The 23,196-nt window shown below is 42.7% G+C and overlaps 1 protein-coding gene across 2 annotated transcripts in view; it reads right to left on the reverse strand.

The window, feature by feature from the left end:
- Window positions 1-1,436: 1,436 nt before the first annotated feature.
- The window catches only part of plekhm3 (pleckstrin homology domain containing, family M, member 3), a 43,061-nt gene continuing 21,301 nt past the window's right edge, over window positions 1,437-23,196 (reverse strand). For both annotated transcript variants that reach the window (XM_060875947.1, XM_060875946.1), the window contains 5 exons: window positions 20,692-20,837; window positions 19,426-19,619; window positions 13,548-13,611; window positions 7,049-7,206; window positions 1,437-4,922 (listed from right to left, as the gene is read on the reverse strand). In XM_060875947.1, coding sequence (XP_060731930.1) covers window positions 4,757-4,922; window positions 7,049-7,206; window positions 13,548-13,611; window positions 19,426-19,619; window positions 20,692-20,837 — 728 coding nt within the window. In that variant the 3' untranslated portion in view covers window positions 1,437-4,756. The remainder of the gene's footprint in view (window positions 4,923-7,048; window positions 7,207-13,547; window positions 13,612-19,425; window positions 19,620-20,691; window positions 20,838-23,196) is intronic.

The raw sequence follows: 23,196 nt of genomic DNA on the forward strand, positions 1-23,196 counted from the left end.
CTTCTCTGTAACATAAAATAGCTGTTTCTACTTTTTTTGTCTTACAGACTTCAAAAGGAAAAAAGAGAGGATGGTGAAGGAATGACTGTTTACAGCTTCTATATATACACTTACAGAGCACTTTATTATGAACAATACACTAATACTGGGTAGAGCTTCACTTTTATTCTCAAAACAACCTCAATTCTTCATGGTCTGGATTCCACAAGATGTTGAAACCTTCATTGAGATTTGGTCCATGTTGAGATGATTGTATCACATGATTCCAGCAGAATTTTTCAGGAGCACTTTCATGCTGTGAATCTCCTGTTCTACCACATCGCAAATGTGATCTACTGGATTCAGAACCACTGAACTCATTGTCACGGTCATGAATCCAATTTGGGACGACTTTTGCTTTGTGACATCCTGTGCATCATCATGCTGGAAGCAGCTGTTAGAAGATAGTAAATTGTGGCTATGAAGAGATTCACATGTTCAGCAACAAAAGTCAAATAGAGCTAAAGTGTGCCTAGAAAACATTCCCCTCACTATTACACCACCTCCACCAGCCTGGGCCGTTGACACAAGGGAAGTTGGTTTATCCATAGATTCATGCTGGTGCCAAATTCAGACCCTAACATCTGTGAGTCTCTGCACAAATCCAGATTCATCAGACGAGGCTAGGTTTTTCCCGTCTTTTACTGTACAGTGTTGGTGACTGACCAAACTGGAACCTAAAATGGTCCTCATGTTGTTGCTCATCCACCTCAAGGTTCGACAAGCTCTGAAATGCTTCTCTATTCACAATGTACAGAGAGGTTATCTGAGCTAGTGCAGCTTTTCTGTCAGCTCTAACTAGTCCGGCTGTTCTGACATCAACAAGGCGTACTACTGTGGTATAAGTGAAATAAAACACTTCAGGATGGCAACCATAACACCATCTCATCAGGCTACCATCCTGGGCTGTAGATTATTTTCCCAATCACAGCACACCATGTGATCTACTAATCTTTACACAGCAAATCCTTCATCATATTCAAAAAATAAAATGAAATGAAAAGAAAACAGGACTCGGAGACCGGGTTTATTTCTCAGGACGAATATATCCCCGAATCCATGTGGAACTGCAGCCGTCTCCACAATGCATCGGCTTACAAAAAAAAATTACAAGCCTCATGCTGCGGTCTCTGACAAGTCAAAAACCCAATACAAGCTTGTGGTTTTTAATTTGGGATTAGTGAATGAGTCAGTATTTGGACCCTATTATTGCCAGGGCAGTTTATAAGCCCCGGACGTAGGCAGTGATGCATTTGTTCCATCCAGATCCCAAACTCACCTTGGACCTGGATCAGGAAAGAAAGCACAATCAGACCCAGTTGTAGTTTTTCCACTGAACCTGGACTTCAGCCAGGCTACACTTAAACTCTTCACAGAAAAACAACTTAGACTTGTTAGGTAACTTACTTTATTGGTATCAGTGACAAAAAAAAAAAAGCAACCAATAGAGAAACACTACGATTTTTTTTTTTATATATTTGCATAAGAGGCTGTCCGTGGTGTCAAGTTTTTGGATGTAGGATGACAGAATGGGAAGAACAAGCAGAATCAGGCATGGATACAGTCGAAGATAAATAGAACATAAATATAATAAATACTGCTTTAATCAACTGCTGATACGGATCATTGAATTATATACAACAGAGAACAGCAGGGTGGCTAAAACTGTAAGATGATCACATTTCAAATGTAATAACGATGTACAAATAGGTTTTGTTGTACAAAAAGGAATGAAAGTACTTCCACTTATATCTGTTCCCTTATTTTTCCTCTTTCAGTATCACCATTTTCAGTGTTTAAAATCCCTGAAGATAACTTTACAACAGTGCTAATAAGTTCAATTCCAGACTAATCAATAATACTATTACAGGTTGTACTATTTGTGGAACAACTTCACGTCAGGCTACGAGCAAACATTTATGGACAGAAATGAAACAAAAAGCAAAGAATAGGAATCCGGGAGCTAAGATAAAAATCGGTGACAAATTAAATGAAAAAAAAAAATGGTGGCAAAGTTCTGCTGGCAGCTAATCATCAGCTGTTTATCCTAACTTTTCTGTCCTGATAGGTGTGGTCTCTTCCAGGATGACTCCGCCTACATTTACAGATCACGAAAACTCACTGTATGGTTTGTTGAGGATGTAAATCATAAGATAAAGCCCTAAAACTTACCAGATCTCAATCCAACTGGACACCTATGATCGATTTTAGATGTGACATCATTATCATCATCATAATCGTCATCAATTGCTAAATCACTCCAGTACAGATTCAGAGAATCTCTGCCAAGCTGCACTGAATCTGTTCTAGTGATCGAGTGTTTTTTTTTTCCTGCAATTTGTCATCAGTGTTATTAAGGAAGCTCAACTTACTGACTAACTAGTACAAGTCTGCTCATCAGAGTATTCACAACCAGCAATCTCTCAATTCAAACGCATTAACCGTGCCGGATGCTGTAAAAGACCCAAAACAGGCTTTGTCGTACAGCAGATATTCAAACTGCCAGTGTCAAACTGCCAAATTTTGCTACCGATTTCAGCAAAAGAGGTGGGTCTAATAATCAAAAACTCTGTACAATCAACAATTAAGGAAGTTTCAGTCTGAACTACAGATTAGACGATGAGAACCTATTCATCCCCAACAAACTGTATTACTAAGGTACAATACCAGATCGTTATCAACAGGTAGATGTACTGGCTTTTAGTTTAAGGCAGGCAAAGTGTATATGAGAAAGAGGTTTGATTAATACAGTCAAATTAGGAACAATTATTAACAAGTGGCACACAAATTCTACAGTCTAGTAACCACCAACCAACGTCCGCCCATTTCCTTCAAGTCTATTCAAAGTAAACACGTGTACTCGTTTGGTGCAAATGACAAAAACGAAAAAAACAAACAAAAAAAAAACACAAAGAAGCTGCTCTGTGTGAAATACATGATGTAAACATTTTTACAAACCAGTAAACAAATAAAAAGAATTCAGCGCAATAAAAATGTATACTTAAAGTTTGGCCTAGCTGCTTCTCTGTAACAGGGGGAAAACTCCATGTCTAAGTCCTTTAGCCGTTAACTATCCTTCATCACTGCAAGCCAGAACAATAAATAATGTTATCCTTCAGAATCAAGAAAAAAAAAAAAAAAAAAAAAAAAAACAAGAATTACACCGAAAGCTTTTACATTACTGGTACGGTGCCTGAAATCTGATCCTGATCTCACCTTCATGCTTGAAGAAGGAAAATAAAAGTGGAGGGGGGATCAGAAGTTTGGGGGATTTTTTAAGCGCAAGAAAAAGGTCACTTAGCCTATCTAATTTGCATAGGAAAAGAAAAACAGAAATTCAAGCGAAAGCATGTGTCGTTGTGCATTGTCAAATCACTGTCCCTTTGGAAACGATGATGAGAACCAAGAGGTCAAATAAGGCAGCAAAAAAAAAGCAAAATGAGTGATATTATTGCCAGTGCTTAGTTCAAGTAGCCGGAAAATGGAGTGTGAATGCACACCCAGTGAGACGAGCGACTGATATTGATCCAATCCTGCGGTAGGGGTGGACAACGTGAGTAACGAGCCCGTCAGCGGGCGGGTTTACTCCGCCATCCTTGTTGAACTGGGTCTACCAATGCTAAACAAAGCCCCAGTGCTCTGGACTATAATTTGGGAGCTTGTGGCTCAGGGTAGTTTGTAATCAAAAAGCCAGCGGTTGGCAAAGGGAACGTGGCTCAGCTGCATATAGGCAGTGGCACTGAGCAGCAATAAACTTCAGTTCCAGCTGTACAGGATGAGATGCCAACCTCTCTGAGCGAGCGTTGCCTTTGACTCAAATAAGCCAAGAGTCACTTCATAGGAGTCCAAACCATTGTGCATGTCTCGAGTGCGTGAGATTATGTTTCTAAATTCCTCTTTAAAAAAAAAACAAAAAAAAAAAACAAAACAGGGGGTTCCCCAAGGCTTAGTCCTCGGTCCAGTGGTAATTATGGCACCAAGCTTTCTCCACTGTATGCAACTAAACAGTGTAAGAAACGCTGTTCGTATATTGTCCTGTTCTAAATTGACTGCTCACAGAAGTTGTGCAGGAATGCAGAGAGGAAGACAGTCGAGGGTAATGCGGATGTTTGCGTCTATAGGTTGAATACTAACTTCTAAGACTTTTTCCTACTAGATGAGATTTTCAACATCCGATCGTAGCGTGGCCATTAATGGATTAGATGCTCTGTTGTGCAGAGAAAATGATTTAGTCTTGGATTTTCAGAGACTGCATTATTTTGTGTCAGACTGCTCGAGTGTGTTTACACGCTAGCATGAGAGAGTACTCCACTCGGTTCCGCATTTGCCGGTTGGCCCGGCTGTCATTTGGTAGATGAAAGGAGAGGGCAAATTGGTATCATTATGAAACCTCTCCTCTTCAGGGACTGAAGTATTGTCTGCGTGCCCCCTATCTCTCAGGTGAGAGGAGGAGAGAAGGAAAAAGCGACAGAGAAGGAGGAAGGGAGGGAGGGTTAAGGGAAAGACAGAAAGAGAGAAAGAAAGAGAGGACTGAAAAACAAACAAAAAGACCCTTCTTTTCCTTGTCGACAAACACAGAGCTCTTCTACAGGGCTCACTGAGACGGCGTGTAGTAAGTCCTGGAAGCGCACATGCAGAAACTCAGCCGCAGTTGGCTGTTGGTCAGTAAAACAGGCCCAGGTGGGAGGGGGGGCTCCCTCGCAATCCGAGCTTGAGCTCAGGTGTCCAGCTCGAAGCAGCAGTCGTCGTCGGGGCTCTCGCTGTGGTTGTGCTTCTTCCAGAATGAAGATGGCTTCTTGTGCAGCTCTCTACGAACACAGCGTGGACAAGGCTGGGCACGCAGCCGGCACTCGGTGTGGAACACCGCTCCGCATCCCTCGCACCTGACCGAGCACACACACATACACACATTTACAGCATTTAGCAGATGCCCTTATCCAGAGCGACTTACTTTTTTTTTTTTTAATCTCATTTTAAATACAACTGAGCAATTGAGTGTTAAGGGCCTTGCTCAGGGGCCCAGCAGTGGCAGCTTGGTGGGCGTAGGAATCGAACTCACAACCTTCCGATTGGTAGCCCAACACCTTAAACACTAGGCTACCACATCTCACTCACACACACTCACTCTCACACACACACTCACTCTCACACACACACTCACTCTCACACACACTCTCTCACACACACACTCTCACACACACACTCTCACACACACACTCTCACACACACTCTCACACACACTCTCACACACACTCTCACACACACACTCTCACACACACTCTCACACACACTCTCACACACACTCTCACACTCTCACACACACTCACACTCTCACACACACTCACACTCTCACTCACACACACACTCACACACACACTCACACACTCACACACTCTCACACTCACACACACACTCACACACACACTCACACACACACTCACACACACACTCTCACACACACTCACACTCACACACACACTCACACACACACTCACACACACACTCACACACACACTCACACACACACTCACACACACACTCACACTCACACTCACACTCACACTCACACTCACACTCACACACACACACACACTCACACACACACACGCACACACACACACACACACACACAGAGGGATAAACACCTGGCTTCCCACAATACTACCGGATATAAATGGACACTGTTTAGTAGTCTTTGCTAGAATAAAATAAAATTGAATATGTTGTAACTGTTCATTTCAGTGACCACAAACTCATCCCATTGCTCAACTAAATGTTTTCCGGTACTAAGGAATTTGAAAAATGTTCCTCAATGTTTTTATACAGCCCAAACAGGTCAAAGTCTATTAAAAACCTGAGCCTTCTGATAAGACTCCAGAATTTACTCTAAAGCTTCTTGACCAGAGACCATAAAATATGGGGGTGATGAGCACGGTGTACAGGAGAAGCAGGTGTTTATGCGTTTACGACAGGGCGTGCAGACACCTTTCGCTGCAATTGTATTTAGTGCCTTAACACCATCTCCGTATCACGACAGCCTGCTATCGAGCATAGACCTGTTATAAACGCACGCATAAAGCCAAGGTCAACGTCAAACATATTGCACACAGCACAACAAACAGATCCAAACAGGTGTGTAATAAGGCAAGTGCATTTGTTTATAAGTGGGGATCTAGGACCATTTGTTTAGTCACTGTTAAAAATGATGACTTGCATAAAACAAAGCCATAACAGAAACATATTTAAATAGTGTACAAATTATTTCCATCAACTAAATAATATCTCCATCATGGTCCCTCTCATTTGATGGATGTAGATGTGTGTGCATTTGCCTCTAGATGTGTCTCCAGTCAGAAATTGTGTAACCCTATATATTAAAATTTACCTAGACACACACACACACACTAAATGTACAATAAGTGTAATCCAGATAAATAAACTTTAGCAATTTCTATTAACAAAAACTATTTTTTTATAGCAGCGCATCATTAATCAACAAGTGATCATAATTCTTAGCACATTTGCATTCACGAGAGGTGAAACTGCAGTTGTGCCAAAAAAGTGAAGAATGTCACACCAGTGGTGTGAAGTGCAGCATGTATCTTATCAGTAGTTAGCCATGAAGTGGGCTGAGAGTGAAGGCGCTGTGGGGATTAACCGTGCCTTAGCACTTGGGTGTCCCTTCACTGCTCGGAGACTGAACACACCTTCATACCACTGTCCCCTGGGTGTGACGAACACAAGACAGAAGCAGCTTGGCTGTTACCGGCTCATATGAGGAACATTCCACTGCAGTGGTGTGGGTGGATGTTCCAAAGTTATTGCCACCAATAAACAGCCAATAATGAGATTATATGATATTCTAAACTTTTATAACTTGTAAGCAGGAGTCGTGAGCAAGAACTCTGGCGCTTGACATTATCCAAAATCCTAAAGTTACGACTTGTACAAATCCGTTTATTGGTAGTTATGTTGTTGGAACATAAAGAGATGTAAAAGAGGAACTGACCTCTTGGTGGCGTTCTCTTGGAAAGGGTAGAGGATCTGGCCGTTGTGGCAAAGCTCACAGATGAAGCCCTTCTCTCGACACAGACTGCAGCTGTACACGTGGGAACTGGCAAACTTGATCACTTTAGAGAGGAAGGGAGCCAATTTCCCATCTATTACCTGTACAAAACATGGAGAAAAGGGCAAAAAAAAAGAGTGACGGTGCATGGAATAGATAAAGGAAACAAAGACACAAACCAGAAATAGGAGTAGATTTCTGTCAGAGTATGTATCAAACTAGAAGCAGAATACTGTGATGATGATGATGATGATGATCTTTCCACCATAAACCGAAGAAGAATTTATTAGAAATACCAGTCATGTGTGATTATAGGATTTTTTGTGGAAAAACAAACACACTTTAAAAAACAGAGCCCACTGGGAACCAAGACAAAGCAGCCAGAGTTCACATCAGGAATCCAGATCAAAACTAATGAATGCTTGTGAGGTTGGAGGGGTGGATGAGGGGGTTAACCGGGGCTCGAGGGTGGGTGGGAGAGCGGGGTAATTCCTTTTGGGAGACCGTTTGCAAAAAATAATATGTGAATGCCATTTACCGGCTGGAGTAGTTAAAAATCGGCATTGGGCTTTGAAAGCGTAGGTCTGAAGAAGGTGTATTGTAGGCTGCTGAATGGGCCAGGGGAAGGGGCCCGGACCTCCAGAGCATATTCACCAAGGGGGAAGAGACAAGTGGCTACACCTGGCAGCGCTGTGGCACACCAATTAAAGGGCCTGCCAGCATTCTTCGGCCATTACACAAGAAGCAGGCCAAAGAATGGTGGGACAGAGATGAGAACGGACGAAAAGGAGGGAGTGAGGGGCTAGAAAGTTGGGGAGGTGGGGAGAGAGGAAGGAAAGAGAATAAAAGGAGGGACCACCGCAGTCTCCCACTAAGCACGAGCAAGCGCTCACACACGAACACACACACACACACACGCTGAGTGAAATGAGTGATGTTAAAAAGGGGTTTGTGTGGGCGAGGAGGAGGTTGGGCAGTGCAGTTACGGGTATGAGACAGGAACCAAAGGAAAGCACAGCAAGTGCACAGGCAGTTCTTTACTGAACAAAGTGATTCACTGTGGTAGTGCCTTGTACATATCCAGTGGGACTAATTAAATGCTGTACGTATCATTTGACTCTTCACACCACCAATGGATTAAAAAATAAAAGAAAATCAGAAGAACTTAAATAGCTGAAGTGTAATTTAATTTTATTTATTTATTTTTTTAAAGAAAAATAACTCACCACAAATGTAACCATCAGCTATCTACAATTATACTACAGTCTTGTCTGTTTTCAGGTTCTGCATCTTTGTAGCTGAGAGGCATTACCTGGAGTTATTGATACATCAACATTCATAAAGTGTAATGGGTTAAAACCGCTAGGGAGCAACAGGAGTGCACCTCACCATCAATTCATCAAGCAGCTTTCATCTCAAACCCTGTTCTCTCCACTTCCCAGAGGTAGAAACCTCACAGCAGCCCCAAAGACAGTCTTTCCCTACTGGACATAAGCAAAAGAATTACACTGTGGTGTGTCGGGGAACTGCTGCGGCCCAGTAATCAAAGAGGCGAGGGCTTGCGCACTCACAGTCACCAAAGTAACAATGATATATATGGCCCCTAATCGGTGCTGACAGAAGAAGTAATTAAACATCTCAATAATTTAGCGTGGGCTGAGGAGCAGAGTAGGGCAAGCCTGCACGAGGAGCTCTGCACCTGGGCCAGCACCCGTGTAGAGAAACAAAGGAGCTGTTAATACACACTATATAACTTTCCAAAAGTGTCCCGAGGCCAGGAAAATGTCCCCAAAGTGTTCCTGAACAAGAGACTGTAACTCAATGATTTATATATCCAAACATGGCCAAATGTTTCAGGCTTGTCACATCCATGCAATGAAAATGAACTGCCAGCACGGGTGCTGGCTGCCGTTCCAGTCTCGCGACCCCCCACCCTTCAGCTCAGTCCCGCGTGCGCTTTGTTGTCCAGTGCCTAATCCCCTAAAAACTGCTGTTTAACGCGCTCTACTTTATCCCCTCCTCATCTCTAATGTCCTTGCCTGCTCCATTAACCGGCAGAGAAAGGGCCAGGATTAGACAGATAAAAAGAGGGTGAGTTCTGTTTGGATAACACCCTCCCAGCCAGGCCCTGGCAAAACAGGATTATCACCAGCATGCTAGTAAGTGTGGGCAAAAAGGGAAGGAAAGAGAGAGAAAGGAATTAGGGGGAAGGACTAAGTGTACATCTGGGTACACAAGACAAGCTCATGTTTCTGTAGGAAAAATGTATGAAAGCATGAACGGATGACTGCACACATATACGTGAAACATTTGATCACAGTCAGCCATGCAAGGCAAGATGTGTCACAATATAGCACAATAAAAGAGGTCCAATGCCCTATTGCTAATTAGCCTTGTCAAAACCACCCAGTCCGGCCTTCATGCTAGAGCTGCCTTGAGACCACCATGTTTTTGATGCAATACAGTGCCGGTTTATTAAGTATATCTACCATATTTTCACTGACCCTCGAGTCAGATACACCTACAATCTCAGATGACATTCTCAGTACACGACTACTGACTGCAGCTCATCAATTTCAGTCCACAATGTCCTCCATCTAATAATGTAAATAGACCCCCACTAAGCAAAATTATTTGTGGGTGCCATTTTGATGCACAGCACATCAATCATACCGGCATCGCTATAAAAAAGGGCTGGATCGTTGTGCGTAGCGGCAAACTCGTGGCTACGGTCAATAGCTGCATTGCACTGCACTGGACTGCGTTCAGTAGGTGCATTTCTATAGTAAATGAATGTGCTAATAAATGAATAAATGTAGTTGGAGGAGCCCATCTCAATGGATAGTCCTAAGTAAATCCAACTCGAGGAAAAGAAAATCCTCAATGCTGAGAGAATGAAGAGTATTACCAGGAGGCACACCCAGACGTCCATGAGAGATTCTGCAACTTTCTGCACATGTCAATGATGTCCCAAAGCCACAGAATGCCCCTTTGTGCCTCTCCAGTTGTTTATAGGTTGTTGGCAAGGCTAACACTGTTACATCTAGTATAATGCGAACAAAACAATTAGCATTTATATGGCACTCTTCATGTGGGCCATCTTTGGCCACACTTTAACCTCTTTTCGTTGTAAAGCTCAACAAAAGCCAGTGCCTAAACAAGACCTGTATCTGGGCAGGCCTTAGGCAAACAAGTATGGCCAATGAACTTGATTTTTTTTTTTTCTTCAAATAAGCCAGCACTAAACTGGTAGTTGTTTGCTGGAATTGAATAGGCAAATGCATGTGCTTTGGGTCTATAGAGTTCCTGGTGTCTACTTATTCAGCATTCAGTGACCTCGACACGCAGGGAGAACATTCCCGGGCCACGAAGGGCCTGGCATTAGCCAGCCATGCTAAAAGAAAATGGCTCCTTAATAAGGTAAGCCAATTAGCATGCTGAAAGGAAGAGGGATGTGACAAGAATGAGAAATGTCCTCGAAGTCGGACAAATTCATCGAGGCCAAAAAATAACTTCTAATCAACTCAAAGGATTAAAAAAAATGTCATAAGTTGAAAATGTTGACAAAATGTGAAAAGTGTCGTAAAGTGTTACGACAAAATGCTCGTTCTCATTTTTACACTATACTATCAGCAATCGTTCAGAAAAACACCACGTAATACTAACTCTAATTCTCCTCTCTGAGAGAATGTTCCGACTCTGATATTAGCCCATTTCAAAAGTGCTCTATTTGTTAAATTTCTTACATGGTCAAGAGGAACAGAAATGTAAGACAAATCCAACAGGGTAGAAACAGAAGGCGAAAGAGACACAGAGGAGAAAAAAAATTCTGAGTGTGGTAGTGTCAGGGAGCGGGATGTTTGGGAAGAATGAAGGCCTGTCACACTTTGTTTTTCTGCCTGTTGCTTCTGAATGCTTCTAATTAGTTAGCTGGGTGGGAGGGAAGACAGGGTGAAGAAGGAGCAGGCAAAGGGACTCTTGCCTCCTGCTAGGAGAGCGAGTAAAAAGGAAAAAAGGGAATGAACACAGTCAAAGTAACAGTTATGAGGAGGGGCAGGAGGACGTTCCGAGAAAGAGTGACAAATATTCACATGCAATTCCAGGATCTATGGAACTGCTCAAAAATCTGGAATCATAAATTAAAATTTAAATTTTAAGAAGTGACAGAAAGAGAGGCAGCTCTTCTATTGATTTTTTTTTTTTGTTTTAGAACAAATCATGTATAAAACACAAATTGTCACAGAAGGGATTTGAAGCAGTTGGCGTTGTCAGGTTTTGTGCCAGGTTCTGGTGCCAACACGGTACAACACACTGCTTATGTTCAGTGATGTTCAGTTCAAAAGAATTCTATAATCTGACTGTAATACCAGAATCACTCCGATGTGGTGATGTGGATTTACTGTAATCAGCACAGTGCAGCGTCACTGACTGACCTGCGTCCTACAGGAAAAAGAAAAAAGACCAGCCTTTAGACTGAGGCGCGCATACATAAGGTATGTATTATGGCCAAAAGTACACAGGCGCACGACCATGTGCTTGTTGATCTCATTCCAGATTTAGTCCCAAACCCTTTGCTGTTATAATAAGCTCCGTTTGTCTGGGAAGGTTTCCACTAGATGTTGGAGCATGGTTGTGGGGATTTGTGATCATTTAGCTACAACAGCATTAGTGAGATCAGACAGTGAGAAGGTCCTGGGTTCAGTCAGCGTTCCAGTTCATCCCAGTGATATTCAGTGATCTTGAGGTCAGTATTTGCTGGAGCTCACTTTGTGCACAGGAACATTGTCATGCTGGAACTGGTTTGAGCCTCTGGTTAGATCCAGTAACCACATAGAAGTATAATGGACCGGTGTCCACATAGTGTATGTAATCATAACACACAAATTAAGTGCAAGTTATGATGAGTTCTTCTCACAGTCATGTTTGTATTTAGCCCTATTCGGACGGGACTAGTTTTACAGGGGGTCGTTAGAGAAATTTCAGTTTCACAGACGTACTTTGTGATTTTAATCCCGTCCGAATCTCCCATGTCTGTCTTTTTCTCACACGACCTGTGTAAAAATTCCAGAGCAAATTACCTACTGTTTTTCAGCAAAATCGGCACTCCTCTGAGAAATCTAATCCCGTCCGAATGCGAATGTCTGTGATTGCCGAAAATGTTTTTTCCAAAATGCGTTTTCTTGTCTGTTTTGGTCAACGTGAACTACCGTATTAACCCTAGCCTAGCGCACCGGTATTCAAGTCTCTGCACACCAATAATGGATGTAAATGTGTTTGCTACCCTGCGAAGAAATAAAAAAATGAAATCAACAAGAAGAGCCAAATCACGTAAATTGTTAAGACTGGCTACTGTAATATCAGTTTCATGTAAGAGTACTTTCATTTCTATAGTCAATTACATAACGTGAAAATTATAGAAAAACGTATTTATTCCAGTGGGTTTATAAGAAGTTCTATATAAAAATATGACCATACGCAATCCACGCATCCTGGACATGTGGTCTTGTGCAACGCCCACATGTAAAACACAGACACCTCCGTAATAAACACAGAGATGTTAGTCCCGTACGAATCCATACATGAAATGACAGATGTCGGCTGAAAAAAATTCTAACTCAAACGTCGTTTGGAAAACTAGTCCCGTCCGAATAGGGCTCTAGACAGCAGAGAATCTCACAGATACAAGGTGAACCGCTGAAATGATTCATTTACTTCTTGATCTCTATCCATTTCCATTAAGTCCAACCTTCAAGATTCACCAACAGCCAGTGGAGTGGAACCCTGTTGTTCTGCGTTCATCTCATCATTCCTCCTGTCTAACTTACAATAAATGGAAGTATGTCCAGCTTCACAGATAATGGTCACATTACTGCACAAAATTAAATCATGTTGCTATAGTTTTGATCTAAACTAATCTGATAAAAAAAATAAAGGGGTGAATACTTTTCAAACAGATCTAGCTAACAAATACAGGCAATATTCATGATTTCCTGTTTCAACTCTCAGAGCTTTTACTGTATTTGTAGCCCAGAGCTGAGACATGCAGCTGCTTACCCCTTTAGGGGCATCGACAGTTGAAAGTCCGCCACCTACTGAGGGGCAAAATCCCCCTTCTTTTGTCACAAATTGAGTCTGACTGAGAATTGTGAACTGATTTGACCTTCATAAATACATCTAAAAATGTAATAGATTTTTATTCTGCAAGCTGATCTTTGGCATGAATGTGTTTACAGGTCAAAACTTTTCATTTTCAGTTGACCTTAAATTCTGAAATACTGACTCAGAGCTGAACTACTGATTTATAGCCTTGGAAGCAAGGGTGCATCTTTAGAGCAACTCTGTACTATAAGCACTATAAGGAAAAAAACAGAGCTTATTGCAATTAACTGACACTGTGTGTGTGTGTGTGTGTGTGTGTGTGTGTAATAGAATGCATTCTCACCTGCTGGAGGTCAGCCAGAGAGTACAGGTGAATGTGCTGTAACAGGTATTCCCTTGGAAAAATCCTGCAGAAACAGCAGACGAAATGAATCAGACATCTAAATACTGTACTTTAATACCGCACTTTCACTGTCACACCATACACACTGGATTAAGATTACAAAGCTACATGCACACACACACACACACACACACACACACCCTTCCCCATCCTAGAACAAACTCTATCCCATCATTACGCTCCTGTATCCATGACAACAGTAGTCCAAATTATCAGGAAAATAGGGGTTAATTTGATTGAATTGGAAAAGGCCTGTGGAATAGCCATTTAAAAGCACTCTCCCTTATTACAGGTGAAGTGGGGCAGCTCTCTCTCTCTCTATCTCTCTCTCCTTCTGGCTGGCTATTATGGCCCTCTTCTCCCCTCTCTTCCCTTGAGCGTACTCTGTCTCTCCTCGTTCGCTCTCTCCATCACTACGCCTACGCCTGCTCACATTACAAATCAAGAGCCCACAGTGGCATCAGGGGGGGAAAAAAATATAGAGAGGATGGGAGACAGCAAGGAGGAGGAGGAGGAGGAGGAGGAGGAAAGAGAGAGTGAGTGAGAGAGAGAGAGAGAGAGAGAGAGAAAGAGAGAGGAAGAGAATGAGTGACAGAGAGAGAGAGACAGAGAGAGAGAGAGAGAGAGAGAGAGAGCGAGAGAGAGACATGGTGAAGGTGTAGCACCTGAAACCTGTTGCTGTGAAATGGAGAGAGAGACAGAGAGAGCAAGAGAAACCTTGAAACCTGTTGCCGTGAAATTGGGGGGGGGGGGGGGGGTGTCGACACACAGATGGATAGATGGAGAGAGGAGGGCGAGTGACAGGGCAAAGTAAAGTAAGTAAGCAGATTTAACTGGGTAGATGGAGAGAATGGACAGTGTGTGGGGCAAAATATTGATTGGTTGACTGAGAAAAGCAACATTTACTACAGCATTTCTCTCATCCTTTACAGCCAGTCACCATTACGTCACATGTCATATCCCTCATAATGTATGTTGATCAAGTATGAACACATCTTTTATTGTCATGTATCAGTATTAATCAGGAACACAGCTATTAAGTCACGAGTATAAAAACCTGGCACACTGTCAGTCAACTGCTAGAATAAAAAAAGCAGATGTAATATTTGCGGTAAAACTATACGGAATGTTTACACACGCACCCTCACACACACACGCACCCTCACACACACACGCACCCTCACACACACACGCACCCTCACACACACACGCACCCTCACACACACACGCACCCTCACACACACACGCACCCTCACACACACACGCACCCTCACACACACACGCACCCTCACACACACACACACACGCACCCTCACACACACACGCAGACCCTCTCACGCACACACGCAGACCCTCTCACGCACACACGCAGACCCTCTCACGCACGCAGACCCTCTCACGCACGCAGACCCTCTCACGCACGCAGACCCTCTCACGCACGCAGACCCTCTCACGCACGCAGACCCTCTCACGAACGCAGACCCTCTCACGATCGCAGACCCTCTCACGAACGCAGACCCTCTCACACACGCAGACCCTCTCACACACGCAGACCCTCTCACACACGCAGACCCTCTCACACACGCAGACCCTCTCACACACGCAGACCCTCTCACACACGCAGACCCTCTCACACACGCAGACCCTCTCACACACGCAGACCCTCTCACACACGCAGACACTCTCACACACGCAGACACTCTCACACACAAAAGACACTCTCACACACAAAAGACACTCTCACACACAAAAGACACTCACACGCAGACACCCTCACACGCAGACACCCTCACACACGCAGACACTCTCACACACGCAGACACTCTCACACACGCAGACACTCTCACACACGCAGACACTCTCACACACAGACACCCTCACACACAGACACCCTCACACACAGACACCCTCACACACAGACACCCTCACACACAGACACCCTCACACACAGACACCCTCACACACCCACACACCCCCACACCTTGGAGACATGTATTCCTTCTATAGAGCTTTCTACTTGAACAGAGCATACTGGTCTTTTCTGCTTCAAGAGCCTGGATAACTGGACTGATTAAGCATGGGTCCTGTGGGATACGGTACGGCCTGTCGGTGCATCTCAAGCTTCTCTCGGTTAATAGCTCCCCGCTTCCACTCTGCGGCTGAGCTCTGTCATTAGCAAGACTGCTGTACAGATGTTGTGGGAAAAGAGAGGATTCATGGTAGAAACCCTCTGTGTGTGTGTGTGTGAGTGTGTGTGTGTGTGTGTGTGTATATATGTGTGTGTGTGTGTGTGTGTGTGAGCGCTGGCTGGCAGCGGGTGAAAGGGCTCCTAATGACACGGATGGGATGAGAGAGGGGACCGGCTGACAAAATGCAAACAGCAAGGGAGTAATTTAGTTTAAGTGGTGAGAAGAGGAAGTTGGAATAGCTGAGGATGCATAAAGCCCCCTATTTTATCCAGGTTTGGGACCAGCACTGAGGGTTAACCCCTACGTAACACAAGCACAAATAGCTGATTAACGATTTTCTCTCTGCTTAATGTAAACTTGGTGGTCCAGCAGTTTGGACTGAAAAATCCTGATTTCACATTTCAGCTCCTGAATATTAGGACAACATCTGGATCAGCTGGCATTTCAGCTGGCATTTCATACTGTATCGTCTGCATCATCTTTTTTTGCTGGGTTTGTGCATCATACCCTTAAAGTCTGCTATCACATAACCAACCATTTATCATTAAGTAATTACACACATTTTACAGTGGGATGTTGTCATGGCTCTCTGTGTAAACTATTCATCATAAAGAAAGGAGAATATGTTAGTTTGGTTAACATTTAACATCTAGCTTTGAATGTTTTTGAAAGACTGAACCATTTACGTTTTGGTAATTATGACTAAACCATCTGCATGAGGTTAGTATCAAAAGCAGCAGTAAATTAACAGCTAATGGGAATGGAGCAGTCCAGCAGTGTGTTTGCCTTCGCTCGGAGTTCTGCTCCGGCCCTCATTAGTCCCTGCTGCTATTTTACTGAACTAATCTCAGCCTAAACTGTGTAATGGAGGAAAGGAGTGTTTGTTTAAATGTTGATAAATTTTCTCTTTGATGATTTTAGGGAGGTGTAATAGTCCGAAGAGAGACAAGCGGCAGCGTGTACAGTACTACTAAAATGACGAGAGAGGCGGAAAGCAAGTTACGCATCGACGTCATATCTGACAGTAAAGCCTCTTACATGATATGAAGGATGGATTGTATACATATTCATGACATGTATACATATACAGAAAGAAATCAGGATGATGTCACTGAAAGCCAAACAGTCTAAGATACAACAACAACAAAATAAAAGAGATGTAAAAGCATGGCTAATATATATATACACACACACACTTCACTGACAGCATGCATAAGCTGCACCTTATGATAAAATCCTAACTTATTGCCCAGACAAGTGCACAATTAGACTGGGCCAGTTTACTGAAAGGAAGTATAAGGCGTGAAAAGATTTGTGGCTTACTGTTACAACATGCATAATTCTCCTCATAGCAGTCTGTCATATCATAGCACCAACGAGTCTCTCTGTCTCTCTTTGGGTGTTAATATGTATACTCATAACTCCTCTCTCTCTCACACACACACACACACACACACACACACACACACACACACACACACACACACACACACACACACACACACACACACACACACACACACACACTCAACATATTCTCTGGGTGCTACTGTTTGTTGGTGGTTGGTCTCCAGGCGATACAGGGCATGTTGACAATCGTAATGGGTCACAATGCAAGGAGATGCTATCCGTAGTGAACAATCGCTAAGCCTGAGGAATTCCGGGTAAGATATTTCCTACATTCTCAGCGTTTGACTCTTTCCTCAACAAATATTTTGGTTAACTCTCACAGAGTTTGTTAATCATTCACAGACGCTATAGTGAGTAGACCGTAATCTACTTTTTTCTTCACTCGTCCGACAACCGTGAGCGAAGAAATTCTCCTACAATTTTCCCCCTTTTTTATTTGCCATATTTGTTTAAGCGTAACGTCATCATTGGTTCGTGTTCGCAGAGGCGCAAAGTACGTCATTTCTGTTGTCAGTGCTGCTATTTTCTGAATCCTGTAGCCAATCTTTACTATGTGTTATTATATAAACAACTAAGCACTATGCTACTAAACTGAGGTAAAAAACAACAATAAAACACAAACACTGTATCTCTGTTGCTAGCATACTATGTAGTCATCAGCCATTAAACTAAGGGGGAAAAAATAAAGACAAATCTCATGGAGACTCGTAGAAATCCACAACTCGTAGTGAACAGACATTCAGGCACAAACAGGATATGCTTCATCACCAGAGACACTGAGAGGACATTAAGTCTATGGCTTTATAAAGTTGCTCCTCCCAAAGTTTCAAGTCCTCTAAGTACCACCTGGCTAGCTAATGAATTTAGGAGCCCTGTATATATATATAATGAGAGGTTAAATAAATAAAGTTTGTCTATGTTTACTTTTATTGCATAAAGTAAAATAAATGGATAAAGAGTTAATATGAGGGTTGAAATTGGTGTTCTTGTAGTAGAAAGTATGCTTCATGGCTGTGTGTGGTGCTGTGCGCTCACGGAGGTGCATTATATCAGGCTGTGTGGTGTGCGCTCTGACGGCTCTCTCCGCTCTCTCAGATACTCAGTGTAAACACTCTCCATCCTCCGTAGAGCCGCTGATGGGTGTCTGGGCTACACGATGGATGGCGGGGGTAATATTTTAGTGCCACTTCCTTCATCAATCCTGCACTGTTTAGAAATGCAGAGCATTAGCCGTTGCCGGCACACAGCCTGGTGGTAAACACTGGACTTTGACGCTGCCTCGAGCTGCGGTCACCACCAGCGTGACCAGCGTGTAAACACCCCGGGGCAGATAAAGTCACCTCCTGCTGGTACAGCTGGGATAGCTCCACAACTGAGGGATGATGCAGAGTTGGACCTCCAACAGATGGCCAAACCGAGCTTCCGCCTTTGTTGAGCGCCTCGTCTGTACTTCAAACAGGCGCCCACAGCCTAGGTCACCCTGGAGTTCAAAAGCTCCAATGAGGAATAGCGGAGCGGCTCGTTCAATAATTCAATGATTCAACCCGATGTATTTGCTCAGCAGAAGAGACAGAAGCTGTGACTCGGTTTGGAAGTACTGACTCTAAAACGACTTTGAAAAGTCTTTGAAAGTGGTAAACATTCCCCTTATTATTGAGTCTACACATAGAACTCCTTTCCACATCCAGGTTTTAAATGCATCAAGCGGCATTCTTTGTATTCCTTCTTCTTTAAGTAAGACTTGCACGCTTTCATTATTCAAATTTGAAGCAGCTGCGTCGCAGCATTGTGTAGCATTTTATCATAGAGTTGTGCAGGGTTTTGCCTCTCGTAGCATGAACATGTGTACGGAGAAGTGCAACCGATGACCTTGGAGAGGGCGCAGAGGATTTGTCATAGAGACAAGCCTTTTAGTGTGGAGCTCTTCACATAAACACAGTCCTCTTCTATTTCCACTCAACCCAGGCCTTAGGAATCCACTTAGGCTCAATAATTCCTGCTTTTCTTTCCTCACATGTACCTTCTGTGTTTCATGCCACTCAGATATTTCTCGTGTATGCACACGTGACTAATTTGAAGGGCGTCTCATCACAAAATTGTTGTGTCTGTAGAAAGAAGCTGTGATTTTTATCGTTGCTATCCCACTGCCGCTACATTTTTGACTGACTTCTGCCTCATTCCCCTGCAATTCTGAAACAAGCATTTTGCTGTGCACTCACCTGCGCCGTAGGTCCTCGGCTACCGTGGCTCGGCAGCTGAATAAGTAAGCCCTGAGAGACTTGAGCTGCTGCCGCAGCTTGAGTACGGCGGCTAGAGGTTCCGAGTGTTCGTACAGGCCTGGGTTCAACTGCTGCACATCCATCAAGGGCTCCTCGTATATAAACTCTAAGAACTCCTTAGCTTGCTTGGACACCTGTTCGAAAAGAAGACATATTTGGTCTAGGTTTAATAGACCTGAAGCAAAAATTGACACTAGTTTACACTAAGGAGGCGTCAAAACATACAGGTGTCAGGTATGGAAGTGTTTATTGACATGTACTTTGTGTGAGACATCAGACTAATATACAGTAATGAACAGGAAACATACAATGATGTAAATGATGTATCTTCCTGCAATGGGAAGGAAGCTAATAAAACCTCTTGTATAACAACATGACAACATCACTGCTTGCAGCACTGCAGAAAATGCTAACTAGAAAGTGAAAAATATCTACAGACAGTAGGTGAATCCTGAATTGCATACACTATTCTCCACCATCCTGGAGTATAAACAGTGTGTGTAGTGTGTTCACACTGAAAACTCCAACTGCAAGAAGTGCGATTCAATGGTGCACTCATGCAACCGAATAAGTGAAGTGTGGAATGTTGAACACTTTGTGCGCTCAGCAAACTAGGCATTGGCTCAGAATGAGTAAAAACTTGATGGCCATGATATCAAATGATGGCCGGCGAGACTCTGATGGACAAGACGACTTATAAACGAACTCAAATTGTGCGATTTATTTTTCAATTCTTTAAAAATTCGACATTGTTTTACAACTTTCTCGATTACAACCTCCGTTTATACAAATTACATGGAGCCGCACCTACATGGATTTCGTGGATTCGCCGAGTTTGGATGCCAATGTAGGTTCACAAAGCCTTGAGCATTAACAGTAAAGCAACATCCGCCATTGTTGATGTTGTTTCTGTTTGCCACTGCTGCACTAACAATGCTATGAAACGTGGCACGTATACAGCTCTGTGATGGCTCTCTAACCGATGGAAAGGCAAACCGGTTCATAGAAGGTTTGCCAGTGGAAACAACTTTGAACCAGCACCAGCACTAGCTCTAAACCAGCACCAGCACTAGCTCTGAACCAGCACCAGCACTAGCTCTGAACCAGCACCCGGTTCTTTTTGGTGGAAAAGGGGCATTGGTAAAAAACACAATCACAAGCTAATTATACTGTTTTCTTTTGCAAAGAATGTAATTTCAGAAACACCTTATGTTTGCTGGTGTCCCAGTTATGCAACAGTCGTGCAGGAATAAGGAAGAGGTTGTCTTGGTGGCAGCTCTGGCAATAGTACCATCCACTGTAGCAGCAAACCTTGGCCTTGCCTCTTGACAATCCCACCGGTCTTTGACATCCTGTGGGGGGAGAAGACTGAGGGTAACCCAGAACACAAAGACATACAGATATACATAAGTATTCAACAGCTAAACTAGCTTATTAGCTATTGGGAAATTGCGCAGAGGTCAAAGTCATAATGGAGATAAGGCCCTGTAATGAGCATGTCTCCTCCTGATAACCATTAATAAATGTTGAGCAGGGTTAATATTAGACAGACTTTGTATTTTTCTGTTAATATGTCCAGGTTTATGGTGTGTACCTTGGCCAGACAGATTTCCTGTGCTTCCGGGGGGAAAAAAACGAACATAAAACGAGCTTTGAGTCTTTCAAAATCACTTCATCACTGATAAAGAGCCAAACCTACAAACTCGATAGCCACAACAAAATCTAAACGTATACCAAACAGTGTCAAATACAAGCGCCATGGAGACTGAAGTTCTGTTCAATAAAAATGATATCAGCTGAAGCACGTTATGCTTTGTCTTTCACACTTCTTTCTTGCCCGTGTTTACTTCAAACATCGAGGACTTACTACTAAGAGATTCATCCTGACGAACCAAAACAGGGGATTGTTAGCTTGGCAGGTGTCCCTTATCCAAGCCATCTAAGAGATACCACTTTGAGACAAACGTGGAAGAAGCAAAGAGAATGAAAAGAGTGAAGAGTCAGGGTATGCAGACAAACGCGACTGTCAGTGAAGCATGGTGTCAGTGGTGTACTTCACAGGCAGAGAGAGATGGTAGATAAGATATGAAGGAACAAAAACAAGGTGGAAAACAAGAAGGGAGGTCTACTGAAGTCTCCCAAGGAGGAGCCAGTGACCGAAGATAAACAATGCACTGATTAGTGTGTTATGAGTGTGGGATGTAGGTTGGTGTCTAAGCAGGAAGACATGCTTTATAGAAAGACTTAACAGAAAATCAGACTTTACTGAATATTTTTGCATGATTTAAAAAAAAAAACGATTCTGATTGGTCGGAGGTTCATACAGTATTTCGACAGACTTTATTTATTCTATATATTCCATATTCAGAGCAGATTTCAGGTTTTGATGACAAAGTTGACAACTCGTTTTGCAGAAAAACGTAACTATAAACAGACAAAAATGACATCATATAATAATCATGTAATTAACCAGAAAACATGATCTCTAGCAAACTGCTATGGAATAAAACAAACAAACAAACAAACAACCAAAAAAAAACACTTGTGTTATGTCCAAATTCACCTACTATCCTGCCGTGAATAGTATCCAAGATTAAAATCGGCATGTACCAAATAGTAGTATGTTGAAACGAGTCCCCTATTATTTGCGGTTGGTTTTCCAACCGCGAATCTGAGGACAGTTTTTTAGCCAATATACCTACAACTCATTGCACGAGTAAGGAGGAAACATTTGAGTATATCTATAAATAAAACGTGGACAAATAAATCAAGGTAACGGTAAAAGATACAGTATAAAATTCTTTAAGGAATAATGAATAAAGAAAAGCTAAAATGCAGTGAAATGAGTTTCTAGTGACCTTGTGTATAACCAGGCAACAACGTTCTCTTCGGTTACATTACGTGTTTATATTTCACAGCACTTTTATATTCTTCTGCACCACGTTCAAAAGTGTTGATTTTTCTTCACAAAAATAAGAGTGCATACTTTTAGTGCAGAGTAAAAGTAAGCAAATTGCCGTAGCAGAGTTAAGAAAATATTCAACTTCTTGGTTATAAAGGCATAACGCATCCCTGTCGATGTTTAATGATGTTCCCGATTTCATTTCAAGTAAGTTCAGCCCACACTATTTGTTTCATCATTAAACAATTACAGCATTTAGCAGACGCCCTTATCCAGAGCGGCTTACATTTTTATCTCATTTTTATACAACTGAGCAATTGAGTGTTAAGGGCCTTGCTGAGGGGCCCAGCAGTGTCAGCTTGGTGGATGTAGGAATCGAACTCACAACCATCCGATTGGTAGCCCAACACCTTAACCACTAGGCTACCACATCCCCAATTGTTGTTGTCCCCAGGGGCAGTTCTAGGATTTCATCTTTAGGGGTTTTAGCCCTCAGTGAGAATTTAAAACAAGAAGAGTTTTATATTATATATTATATGACAACTCTGGTAATAAGAATAGTGAAATTTCACTGCTTTTGGTTGCCGTCTTTCCGCCGATTAACATTATAGATAAACGTTATATAGATAAACGCCTCCATCTCTGACTGACGTGCACACTGCACGTGCCTTTGCTTCTCCGTTCAAATAAAGCAGACAGCTGATGACGCACTTTTGAAAGACTACAACGCACGCGCGTAAAAGCAAAGTAAAAAAAAAAATTGCTCTTGGATCAAACTGATAAATCATTTTCTTTCCCATAGACGACAT

This window comes from Tachysurus vachellii, chromosome 8, assembly GCF_030014155.1.
Source record: "Tachysurus vachellii isolate PV-2020 chromosome 8, HZAU_Pvac_v1, whole genome shotgun sequence".
Classification (NCBI taxonomy): Eukaryota; Metazoa; Chordata; class Actinopteri; order Siluriformes; family Bagridae; genus Tachysurus; species Tachysurus vachellii.